The sequence below is a fragment of the Dendrobates tinctorius genome, unplaced genomic scaffold, assembly GCF_039654945.1.
Source record: "Dendrobates tinctorius isolate UK_male_01 unplaced genomic scaffold, ASM3965494v1 ptg000140l, whole genome shotgun sequence".
In the NCBI taxonomy this organism is placed as follows: Eukaryota; Metazoa; Chordata; class Amphibia; order Anura; family Dendrobatidae; genus Dendrobates; species Dendrobates tinctorius.
Window position 1 is genome coordinate 1709677 of NW_027361808.1, and position 13759 is coordinate 1723435.

Below are 13759 nucleotides of genomic sequence, written 5' to 3' on the forward strand. Positions count from 1 at the left end.
GTAAAGTACCAGGGATGAGACAGAACGGATAGTCGGGGCCAAGCAGGGGTCAAAACCAAACAGACATAGAAGGTACCAAGCAGAATCCAAGAAGCAATATCCAGAGAACAGACAGACAGATTCGTACACAAAGTATCACGCAACCAGAACACAGCACAAAAACACTCAGGGGTCAACACAACTCTGCCAAGGGCGAAAGTATAACTGACGGGGATGGGAGCTTCCTGAGGCTATAAGAAGCTTTCCCAGAACCAATGAGAGGCCACCATAATAAGCCCCAGGTGTGCAGGGAAGAGGCTGCACTGAGATCAAAGCATTAACCCCTATGTTACTGTATAGTTAGTCTAAAAGGCACTTTGTGGGTGACAGACTCCCTTTAACTTATCATAAATTATTCATATACATATTTCTATAGCATTTACTGATACATTTTTTGGACCATTTTATAGGATAAAATACTTTACCAGCTAGCGTAGAAGTTGCCAAGAGAGTATGTAATATAACAGCACATAGAGGCAACAATTGTCCATTTACATCCAATTTTCTTTATTACAATAGGAGGAACAAACACTGAAGAGATGATTAATGCTGCATAGATGATACTGAGTGAAGCGACTCCAAGACCTTCATCCGCATTAAGACTGCTCTAAAAAAAAAACACACAAAAAATAGTAAAACAAATGTTGTCGTTATGGCGTTTATGATATTCTGTGGAAAACTCTACAATTTGATAAGTTGTACAAGGACACATTTTGATTTTCAACTGTAAATAAAATTGAAAGCAACAATACCAATATTTAAAAAAAAAAATAGGAGAAACTGTGGGAATGTCATAATATTTATCTAGCGTCCCTCAAAAATGTGTACAGAAATCATAGGAAACTATAACAAAATGTAGAATTTTTGTCTACATCCTTTTCCATTGTAGGCTTCTAGTTCGGGAAAAGTATAATAATAATAATCTTTATATAGCGCTAACATATTCCGCAGCACTTTACAGTTTGCACACATTATCATTGCTGTCCCCGATGGGGCTCACAATCTACTTTCCCTATCAGTATGTCTTTGGAATGTGGGAGAAAACCAGAGTACCCGGAGGAAACCCACGCAAACACTCCTTGCAGATGTTTTCCTTGTTGGGAACCAAACCCAGGACTCCAGCGCTGCAATGCTATCCACTGAGCCACCGTGCTGCCCATGTGTGATATATATTAAATTAGGATCCCATCATGCCTTATCATGGCTGGTGGGCTCTCATAATTGTATGTTCAAAGTTTATGATATTCTGTATAGCAGTAATTCAGTCAAAATTTGATTTATTTAATGTTTGCATACATCTTAGCACTTACAGAGGGTTATTGTACTCTTTTGTGTGTGCTTCTACTGAGAATTATGTGTTGAGAGGCAGGTCTGATAAATATAAGATCCCATCATAGTAAGGCCGGTGAGCTCTTATGGATTGTCCAATTTGTGTGCTAAGTATCTTCATTTTATAATTAAATTCTATTTACCAGCAATACAATCTAAATTTCATACTGTGTATTCAATGTTTGCATACTGTACATCTAAAGGCCCCATCACACTAAGCGATATCGCGTCGCAATATCGCTATAACGTCACTGGTTTTGTGACGCAGCAGCATGTGATACTTACCTCCGACCGGCTCCCCCGCTGGTTATCGCTGATCACGTGAGAACGGCTTGGGCCATTTCTCGTCGTCAGCTTCCTGCTGGGCTTCCAGCTGTGGAGTCGAGCGACAGGTAAGTAGCGACCCCCGACCGCTGCGATGTCGCTGGTGAGATCTGCCTGTGTGGCAGCTCACTAGCGACCACTTAGCGATGCACCAGCGATCCATATCGTTGTCGGGATCGCTGGTGCATCGCTAAGTGTGACAGTACTTTTAGTACTTACAGAATGTTGCTGTGATCATCATTACAGCACAAACTTCTTTTACTAATTAGTTTTATATATTTTAGGGCTAGCTTTGTGTTTCTGATAGGGATGAGGGAGCATTAAAATGCTCGGGTGCTCATTGCTTGAACTGACCAATTGCTAATACTCGCATGCTCATTTCGAGTATGGAGTATATTGGGAGTCAATAGAAAAGCAAAGTTTTTTTCCGGCAGACCCTGCAAAGAGGTCTGGGAGGCAGTGAAAATGTTCAAATGGATGAGAAAAGTTCTGAATGTAAGCAGAAAAGAATAGGGAAGACTCCTGGAAGTATCTCTGACTCCTAGATCGCTGCTGAGAACAATGGTGTCACACTTTTACTCCACTCCAGGACTGACAGTAAAACCTTCCAAACCAATGAGAAATTGCATTTTACAGAAAAAAATGTTAAGAAACATTCTATCTTGTACAATGACTTATATATAAAGCAAGATGTAAAAAGGATTTGAAAAAATATATAATTTAAGCAAACCTAAAGTGAATTAAAAAAAAAAATGGAAAATTTCAGTTGAAATTCTGAAGGAAGCAAAAACTGCCAAAAATTAGGGACTCAGATACACCCTGTATTAGGCTGGTTTCACATTTGCGTTTTTTTGCGCTTGAAAAAAACGCATACGTGCGCATGCGCTTTTTTCCCCTATATTTAACATGGGCGTGCACATGTGCGCATTGGCATGCGCACGTATGCGTTTTTCGTGCGCTGCGTTTTTTTGTGGTGTGCGATTTTATTTTCCAGACGCTACATGTTGCATTTTTTTGTCCGCCCAGCCACTTCAAAAAAGCGTATGCGCACGTTTTGCGCTAAAAAAGGCCATTATGGCCTATGGATGCACATACGTGCGCACTGGCATGTGCATGTATGCGTTTTTTTAGCGCTGCGTTTTTTTTGTGGTGTCCACTATTTAGACAAGTTATAAAATTCTAAAGTCCAAAAAAAAAAGTCTATATAAAGGAGGTGTCTGCCAACACTGTACCACAACTACAGTGACAGATTGGAGAGCAGACATTCATCAACAAACCCATCTTCTATCAGCGTCAAGAATGTGAGTATTATTACATCGTATGCCAGTCCTTTTCAATTGTGTATGTACTAAGGATTTTTATTATTTTTACATGCAGCATGTCTTCGAAATCAGAATATTCCCCATCGCGGCAGGAATTGGCGCAAGCAGACCGTGAGGTGATTATTTTCGTGCATCTGGTAAGTATATCTGCTGCTACTCCAAATCTCTTACGTTTGTTTTTATTTTTTTTAAGACATCATCAGCATCTTATGCGGACGGGACTACTGAGGGCGAAGAGCAGGAGCAGCGAAGCCAAGTCCCGGTGGTGATACGGAATGTATGTATGAAATGATTTGTAATGTTCTTTATTTTTTATCTTCTGTTTTTCATCTTTTCTGTATTTTTTTTTTACTTTTTATTCAATTTAAATTTGATTATTCTAATGAATGTGTTTTGTCTAGGTTCCACAACGGGATGAAGACGTCTACCTGGATAATGAGCAGCTCATCAGCCTGGTCCAGGAGCGTGCCCCGTTGTGGGACAGCCGTGACCGGCTGTACAAGGACAATGTGGTGACACGGCGGCTATGGAATGAGGTGGCCGCAGCGTTGATGGATGGCTGGGACAGTGCCACAGCATCCTCCAAAAAGGCGTTTAGTAAGTATTTCCCTGCTCTGTATTGTGCCGCAGTGACTGTTGTCCTTGATGGCACTGTTGGGTTTCGTGCTAGATATATTCTAGCAGGAAACCCAACAGTGTCATCGGGCTCTACAGTGACTGCTTTGAATATTGTATTGCTGTATTGTGCCGCAGTGACTGTTGTCCTTGATGGCACTGTTGGGTTTCCTGCTAGATATATTCTAGCAGGAAACCCAACAGTGTCATCGGGCTCCACAGTGACTGCTTTGAGTATTGTATTGCTGTATTGTGCAGCAGTGACTGTTGTCCTTGATGGCACTGTTGGGTTTCCTGCTAGATTTATTCTAGCTGGAAACCCAACAGTGTCATCGGGCTCCACAGTGACTGCTTTGAGTATTGTATTGCTGTATTGTGCCGCAGTGACTGTTGTCCTTGATGGCACTGTTGGGTTTCCTGCTAGATATATTCTAGCAGGAAACCCAACAGTGTCATCGGGCTCTACAGTGACTGCTTTGAGTATTGTATTGCTGTATTGTGCCGCAGTGACTGTTGTCCTTGATGGCACTGTTGGGTTTCCTGCTAGATATATTCTAGCAGGAAACCCAACAGTGTCATCGGGCTCCACAGTGACTGCTTTGAGTATTGTATTGCTGTATTGTGCCGCAGTGACTGTTGTCCTTGATGACACTGTTGGGTTTCGTGCTAGATATATTCTAGCAGGAAACCCAACAGTGTCATCGGGCTCTACAGTGACTGCTTTGAGTATTGTATTGCTGTATTGTGCCGCAGTGACTGTTGTCCTTGATGGCACTGTTTATTTTTTTCCAACAGTGGACAAAGTCCGAACACGTTGGCGTTCGATCAAGGACCGCTTTAACAGTGATGTTCGTGCTGAGGGCCAGGTTCGCAGTGGATCTGCGTCAAGGACCAGAACTAGATACCGTCACTATCACGCGTTGCAGTTCCTAAGACCGGTCCTTGCCACGAGATCGTAAGTATTCAAAATTTTGGGTTTTTATTTTAAATTAATCTGTGTTTCTAATCCACAGCTGATGCTTCTTGTAAAGGCATGGTAGTAATGATTTTCCTTTCTTCCACAGCATCTGGAGCAGCACCCTGCAACCTGGCCCTGGAGCGGTCCTTCCTCGGACGTCCTCTGACCCGTCCCAGCCATCCGACAGCCAGGAAGCACCTTGCAGGTCAGCCACACACACAGCTGGTGACCAGGAAGCTGGGCCATCAGGTGTTCCCCTGTCCCAGGTCTCTGCCACTGGTTATGCGGGCACTACCTGCCAGCGGCAGAGGGCCTTGGACAGGAATGTCTTGCCCTAGTTTATGCACTTGAGCGAGGCCTTTAATGCCAGCCTCAAGTAGCTGTCCGACAGAGTTGAAAGCGGTTTTGCACTCATGGAACATGGTTTTAACCACTTTGAACACCGCTTCAATTCTGTCGAACAGCGCCTTGACCGTCTGGAGGCCGACCTCAACAGACCAGCACACTATTTTTTTAGTAAGATTGAAAAGGGCATGGCGGAACACCTTAGTCCTGAGCAACAGCTGAATGTGCTGCAGGCCTGCAACAATGCTTTCTTGCAGGGTATGCAGCATAATCGGTACGGTCAGCAGTCAGTGGTGTCATTTCCACCTGTGCCACCATTGACTCACTTCACCTTACTACCGACTTGTGCTGCATACCACTGCACGGACACCTCTATTCAAACCAGGACACCCACCGTTACACCACCACAAGTCTGAGTGCAGCTGGTCACTTCACCAACACCACCATGGCAAGCGCTGCTCCTGTCTGGAGCACCACCACCACCCTCATGCAAGCGTGGAGCTCAGCCACCACTAGGCAAACGTGGAACAGCCCTGCCGCTACAACAACATGTACTAGCCCTGCCACCACCACTCCGCAAACCTGGACCATCACTGCCGCCACCAGTCCTCCTGCAAGGACGAGCACTGCCAACCAAGAGCATCAGGAGCATCAGCAGCATCAGCAGCAGCCACAGCAGCAACAGCCACCGCAGCAGCAGCCACAGCAGCAGCAGCAGCCACCTCAGCAGCAGCCACAGCAGCAGCAGCCACAGCAGCAGACGGGGGACCTCCATTCAATATTTGCCCCAAGTTCTAGGCAAAATCAATCAAGGCGGGCATTGGGGCAAAGTAGGTCCAGGCAGACAAGCCTACGGCGACATGCACTTCGAACAAATGTTCCTGAACCTATTTCCTCTCCTCCAAGTGTTCCTAGTGTAATTCCCTTAACTGGACTACCTCCCCCACAAGTTTTGTTGCCCCTTCCCCTCAAACACCGTCTTCAACTGCAAGTGTTGCATCTTCCCTGCACACCCCCAAATTGCAACCATCTGCCCCCAAACACCGAAAAAAATAAAGTTTTTTTATATTTTTGTGGTTAAAAATAAATGTACATTTGTGGTTCACCATTACAAAGTTTGATTAATGTTTTTGGCGCCGCTCACACACACTGATGGGTAAATACACGTATATGTTAAAAACCAAGGCAAAGTCATATGACTGTACTAGGCCTTTGTATTTAACATATGTTCAATACAAAGGCCTAGTCTACTCATATGACTATACTAGGCCTTTGTATTTAACATATGTTCAATACAAAGGCCTAGTATAGTCATATGTGAAATAACAAGGCCTAGTATAATAAATTCCAAGGCCTAGTATAATCATGTGTTAAATACCAAGGCCTAGTATAGTCATATGTGAAATAACAAGGCCTAGTATAATAAATACCAAGGCCTAGTATAATCATGTGTTAAATACCAAGGCCTAGTATAGTCATATGTGAAATAACAAGGCCTAGTATAATAAATACCAAGGCCTAGTATAATCATGTGTTAAATACAAAGGCCTAGTATAGTCATACCAAGGCCTATTATAATAACTAGAGTTTTACCGACTAGGATCTGGTTTCCTGAAAAACAAACTGGTGAAACTTGTGGTGAAACTTGTATAAAAAAATAAGTTTGTTTCTAAAAAAATAATTTTCTTTCTAAACACTACCACAATTTTAATGTTAAATAAAAGTTGGAATTGAGCTGATTACATTCATCCACTCAATGCTGACTTTTATTCCCCATTGACTTGCATTGGGGTTGGGTTTTGATCGAATCACATACTTTTTTTTACACTAGTTGGACAATTTTCTTTTGAAAAAATTTGGTTTCCTGAAACCCGATCCTACCAACGTCACTCAAAAGTCATAATCATAACTATTTATCAATCATGGCCTGGTTATAGTTATCAATCATGGCCTGGTTAATACACATCATATTTAACATGCAACTTTGCTTACGTTCCAATATATTTCACGCAGACTAGCAATGCTGCATTTTAACTCATATGTGTATTTACCTGCCCAGGTGTGAGAACATCAAAAAATTCACCGGTATACATGGGAAGTTTTTTATTTAATTGGAGTGTAAAAAATATAGTGCACTCAGTAATGGTATCAAATAAGGTTTTTTATTACCATAAACAAACGAAAACATTCTTACAACATTTCATTTTGCCAGTGCACCCGTCCTACATCAGAAATAAAGTAGGCCGCAAATTGGTCCCTCATTTGGCCAACTTCAACGGATGACCTGAGAGGGTGCTGAGTGAATTCAGGCAATGGGTTAGGAGCATCATCGTCCAGCTCAAAGGTCGGGTGCTCTTTAGCCATCACAAAATTATGTAGAACCACACAGGCCTTCACCACCTCATCGACTGTTTCAAGTTTAAGATTAATGGCCGTGCTGAGAATTCGCCATCTGGAGACAAGAATCCCAAAAGCACACTCGACAGTTCTTCTGGCCCTGGTCAGCCTGTAATTAACTATTTTTTTGGTGTGGTCCAAGTCCCGGCTGGAGTAGGGTTTCAGTAAGTTTGCGCACATTTGAAAAGCCTCATCCCCAACCATTACAAAGGGCAGTGGCGGAGCCTCGGTGTGAGGAAGAGGCCGTGGCATAGGGAAATTAAATTGGTTGCCATACAACCTCTGGCCCATGTCTGAGTTTTTAAAAGCCTGTGAGTCATTACCACGGCCAAATGCTCCAATGTCCACTGCTACAAACATACATCCGGCATCCGCAATGGCCATGAGTACTATGGAAAAGTACTTTTTGTAATTATAGTACTCAGATCCTGTTCTTTTGGGTTTGATGATCCGTATGTGTTTACCATCAACAGCTCCCAAACAGTTGGGGAAATTGCATACTGTCCAGAACTTGCCAGCAATTTCCATCCACTTTTCAGCGGTGGGCAGGGGCATAAATTCTGGACAAAGAACATTCCAGAGAGCCCGGCAGGTGTCCACAACAATTCCAGACAAGGTAGAGATTCCAATACGGTACTGGAAGTGTAGTGAAGATAGGGTTTCTCCAGTCGCCAGGAATCTGTGAACAGACAAAGAAGTAAAATTATATTTATGTATATTATTTTAAAAAACTATAAAATAAAATATTAGTACATTCACGAAAACTAATTACCCAAGGTTTTGAATACTAAATTTAAAAAAACCCCATCAGACCGCACCCCTTGGTTTTTAAATATTACGTACCGTAATGTCACCAGTAGCCGTTCCTCAGGAGGAATCGCACGACGGAGCTGTGTGTCCTGTCTCCGGATGGATTGTTGGACACGAGCAAGCAAATCCCTGAAGCTTTCTTGGGACATCCGGATATAATCTGTAAATTTCTCTGGGTTTGCCTGTAGCTCACTGTAGAGGGTGTGGTATGCCCCACGGCTCTCCCGTAGTTCAACAATCAGATATATCCACATACGCCGCCGCTGCCGTCTTTGCTGCCTCTCTCTCTTCCTTTGTTCATGGCAAGCTACTGCATACACCTGAGCCATCACGATGTCCAAATCCAAGTTGAAGTGAAAACTCTTCCAGCGCAGATCCATGTTGACACGAGAAGAATCAAGCAAATCTGAAGAATACTGTAGACAGGGTCTATATATTAACATACCACACCGACATTGACGTCCCATTGGTCTTGTGTGTTGTTGAATGTTTTTTTTTTTCTTTTTTGGGGGTTGTCCAAAAATCTGTAAAAAAACGCAAACGCACTAAAAACGCATACAAACGCATAAAAACGCTGCGTTTTTTTCCTGCATGCGCATAAAAGTGCTTGAAAAAAACGCAGCATTTGTATGCATTTGTATGCGTTTTTTCTATGCGTTTTTTTTGCACTAAAAACGCGCTGCAAAAAAAGCAAGTGTGAAATTAGCCTTAGACACAAAGGAGGGCCTCATACACATTCTGTTCAAATTGTTATGTATTCATACTCCTAGACTCATAAAGGCTATACAGTTTTGAGGGTTATATACCAAGGAAATGTACTCCAGACCATGTAATAATCTATGAATGAGCAACATAATACCGATAATACCAGTATGTGCACACATTGAGTAAAATTTCTGCACTATTTCTGCATCTATTGGCAGGAAAAACATAGCTGCAAAATGCACATTTTTGGTGCATTTTGGCCGCAGTTTTGTAGCATTTTTGAATTATTGGAGTGAAGTCAATGTTGAAAAATGCAGGGCAAAAACGCACGGACAGTTGTATGTCAGTGTCATTTACCATATTGTCATATATCATATGTAACATTCACAGTAAGGCTGAGTTCACACGTAGTGTTTTTTTGCAGTTTCGCGGCGTTTTTAAATGCGCGATTTTGCCACGAAAACACAAGAAAAAAGCATCCCATGCAATCCTATGGCATTCCACACATGCTGCGCATTTTTCCACGGTGTAATTGCATCGCAGAAAAATACGCAGCATGTTCATTCTTTGTGTGGAAATCCGCACACATAGGAGTGCATTGTTCTGCTTACTTTGCATGTGGCTGTGCCCACCATGCAGAACATTTGTGGATGGTACCCACAGTCTGGAGGAGAGGAGATTCTCCTCCAGGATCTGGGTAATAATCTTTAAATAATCTTTATTTTTATATAGCGCTAACTTATTCTGCAGCACTTTACAGTTTTGCACACATTTTCATCACTGTCCCCAATGGGGGCTCACAATCTGAATTCCCTATCAGTATGTCTTTGGAGTGTGGGAGGAAACCAGAGTACCCGGAGGAAACCCACGCAAACACGGGGAGAACATACAAACTCCTTGCAGATGTTGTCCTTTAGTGGGATTCGAACCCAGGACCCCAGCGCTGCAAGGCTGCAGCGCTAACCACTAAGCCACCGTCTGGGTACCATTTCCCCGTTAAAAAAAAGAATTAAAATAAAAAAATCATGTTATTCTCACCTTTCCGGCGGTCCTCGCAGCGTCACCAGGCTTCAGCGATGCTCCCGGCAACTCCCATTTCCAGGGATGCCTTGCGACAATGACCTTTGATGACGTCGCAGTCTCGCGATACCGTAGTGGTCTCGCGAGACCGCGGCGTCATCAAAGGTCATTGTCGAAAGGCATCCCGGGGAAAGGGACTTGCCGGGAGCATCTCGATGATCGGGAACGCTGCGCGGGACGCCGGAAGGTGAGAAAAGCAAGATTTTTTATTTTTTTATTATTTTAACCTTTATATCTTTTTACTACTGATGTCGCATAGGCAGCCTCATAGTAAAAAGTTGGTCACACTGGTCAAACACTATGTTTGACCATTGTGACCAACCTGTCAATCAGTTTTCCAAGCGATGCTACAGATCGCTTGGAAAACGCTAGTATTCTGCAAGCTAATTACGCTTGCAAATTGCTAGTTTTTCCGCGGGAAATATGCAGGAATTTAAAATGCAGATTTCTCACATGTTTCCCGTGGAATGGAATTTCCAGAATTCCCGCTGAAATTACCATGGGAATTCCACACGTGTGCACATAGCCTAACTGTAACCGACAGCTCTACTTCAGGTTACACACTGAATATCATATGATTTTCTCTGTAATACTCCTTGAAGATGCAATCAGTGTCATGGACTCACACATGTGACCTTAAATCCCGCCCCTTCTGGTCACAAGATGGTGATGCAATGTTTGTTACTTAGCAACACTTCTAACAACATTCCCAAAAGTGCACTCAGCATCATGGATCTGGTCATGTAACTCCAATCACATGATGATGCCTGGCCGATCACGGCCGGGTGTCAGCTGATTCTCAGACTCGACACTAAGTGTCAGGAGCAGTCTCACTTTAATCCACAGAACACCTCAATCAAACAAGATCCAAGCGTTCTGGTGCCAGCAGAAGGGCTGATAGCCCCTTTACCTTGGGATCGGAGACCCCGCGGTGTGACGCGGGGTTCCGATCGCTGCTATGGTAATCCGATGTCGTCATGATGACATCTGGGTTACCAGAGTGGAGAAACTTCCTGTCATGAGCAGTGCATGATCAGGAAGTCTCTCAGGTCAGTGCAGTAAGTGCAGCATTGACAGCTTCTGTGGCATGCAGATGCTGCTTTATCGCCATGCCATATAAGCGATCAGCCTGCATAAATGATTGCCCTGTAGTGGAACAAAGTGTAAAAGTAAGAAAAAGTTAAAAAAATAAATAATTGTAAAAATATAAAAAAAAATAATAAAAAACAATATTTATTATATCAATAAATAAATATTTGAATGAAAAAAAATCTAAACAATAAACGTACACATATTTGGTATTGCCGCGTCCGTAACGACACGACCTATAAAACTGTCCCACTAGTTAACCCCTTTAGTGAACACCACTAAAAAGGCAAAAAAGCAATTCGTTATCATAATACCACCGAACAAAAAGTGCAATAACACGCGATAAAATAGATGGATTTAAATAAACATGGTACCGCTGAAAACGTCATCTTGTCCAGCAAAAAACAAGCCCCCATATAGCTCCATCACCAGAAAAATAAAAAAGTTATGGCTCTCAGAATAAAGCGATGCAAAAAATAGTTATTTTTTATATAGAATAATTTTTATTGTATAAAAGCACCAAAACATAAAAAACTGATATAAAAGAGGTATTGCTGTAAAAGTACTAACCCGAAGAATAAAATCGCTTTATCAATTTTACCACACGCGAAACGGTATAAACGCCCACCACAAAAGAAATTCATGACTTGCTGGCTTTTGTTCATTTTGCCTCCCAAAAATCGGAATAAAAAGTGATTGATCAAAAAATGGCATGTGCCTGAAAAAGCTACCAATAAAAACGTCAACTCATCCCGCAAAAAACAAGACCTCACATGACTCTGTGGGCCAAAATATGGAAAAAAATATAGCTCTCAACATATGGTGATGCAAAAACTATTTTTTGCAATAAAACGCTTCTGCGATGCGGCCAAACAATGGTTCCCCTCCACATATGGAGTATTGGCATATTCAGGACAAATTGCACAACAACTTTTGGGGTCCAATTTCTCCTGTTACCCTTGTGAAAATAAAAAATTGGGGGCGAAAAGATCATTTATGTGGAAAAAATATGATTTTTTATTTTTACGGCTCTACGTTATAAACTTCTGTGAAGCACTTGAGGGTTCAAATTGCTCACCACACATCTAGATAAGTTCCTTCTGCTGCGTATAGTAAAATCACAGCATGACAGGTTAGAATAGAATAGATAGAATAGATCATACTGTACACATAGAATAGATAGATGTATAGATGTGAGTGACACACACACACATATATATCTTACAGATATAAGTTCCTTACACAATGCGGATGACGCTGCCGCTCTATATAACACCACAATAGCTGTAGCTTTGGAATCCGCTGCCCCACTTACACATACCAAAACTCGCAAAATCAACAGACAGCCCTGGCACACCAGCCTGACCAAAGAGCTGAGGCAAGCTTCCAGGGCTGCTGAGCGCAGATGGAAAAGATCCCACTCCAACGAGCATTTCATCGCATTCAAACAGTCCCTCACTACTTTCAAGACCACACTCGCCACAGCTAAACAAACCTACTTCTCATCTCTCATATCCTCCCTGTCTCACAACCCTAAACAGTTATTCAACACCTTCAATTCTCTCCTCCGCCCCCCAGCACCTCCTCCCTCCCCACTCATCTCAGCTGAAGACTTTGCCTCATTTTTCAAGCAGAAAATTGATAACATCAGGGACAGTTTTGGTCAACAACCCCCAGAGCCCTTCCTCCCGACTTCCCAGCCCTCCACCTTCAAAACCAACTTCTCCACCATTACAGAAGATCGACTCTCCACTCTACTCTCAAGATCACATCTCACCACCTGTGCACTCGACCCGATCCCATCCCACTTCATCCCAAACCTCACCACAGTCTTCATCCCAACCCTAACCCATCTCTTCAACCTATCACTAACAACTGGTGTTTTCCCCTCAAGCTTTAAACATGCCTCCATCACACCTATCCTCAAAAAGCCCTCTCTTGACCCATCCTCTGTATCTAGCTATCGCCCTATATCACTTCTCCCATACGCCTCCAAGCTACTGGAACAACATGTCTACCTTGAACTGTCCTCCCATCTCTCTTCTTGCTCCCTCTTCGACCGCTTACAATCTGGCTTCCGGTCACACCACTCCACTGAAACTGCCCTTACTAAGGTCACCAATGACCTCTTAACTGCCAAGAGCAAGCAACACTACTCTGTCCTCCTCCTCCTGGACCTGTCGGCTGCCTTTGACACAGTGGACCATTCCCTATTATTACAGACCCTCTCATCCCTCGGCATCACAGACTTGGCCCTCTCCTGGATCTCATCATACCTAACAGACCGGACATTCAGCGTCTCCCACTCACACACCACCTCCTCACCTCGCCCCCTATCTGTCGGAGTCCCACAAGGTTCAGTCCTAGGGCCCCTGCTGTTCTCTATTTACACCTTTGGCCTGGGACAGCTCATAGAATCTCATGGCTTTCAGTATCATCTTTATGCTGATGACACACAGATCTACATCTCTGGACCAGATATCACCTCCCTACTAACCAGAATCCCTCAATGTCTGTCCACTATTTCATCCTTCTTCTCCACTAGATATCTGAAACTCAACATGGACAAAACAGAATTCATCATCTTTCCCCCATCTCACGTGACCCCCCCTACGAACCTATCAATTACAGTAAATGACTGCCCACTCTCCCCAGTCCCACAAGCTCGCTGCCTCGGAGTAATCCTTGATGCTGATCTCTCCTTCAAACCACATATCCAAACCCTTTCCACTTCCTGCCGACTTCA

At 43.1% G+C, this 13759-nt stretch overlaps 1 protein-coding gene across 1 annotated transcript in view; it reads right to left on the reverse strand.

Moving 5' to 3' along the window:
- Window positions 1-13759, reverse strand: part of UNC93A (unc-93 homolog A) — a 284218-nt gene that overhangs the window by 174018 nt on the left and 96441 nt on the right. The window contains exon 2 of the mRNA XM_073545094.1: window positions 465-646. Coding sequence (XP_073401195.1) covers window positions 465-646 — 182 coding nt within the window. The remainder of the gene's footprint in view (window positions 1-464; window positions 647-13759) is intronic.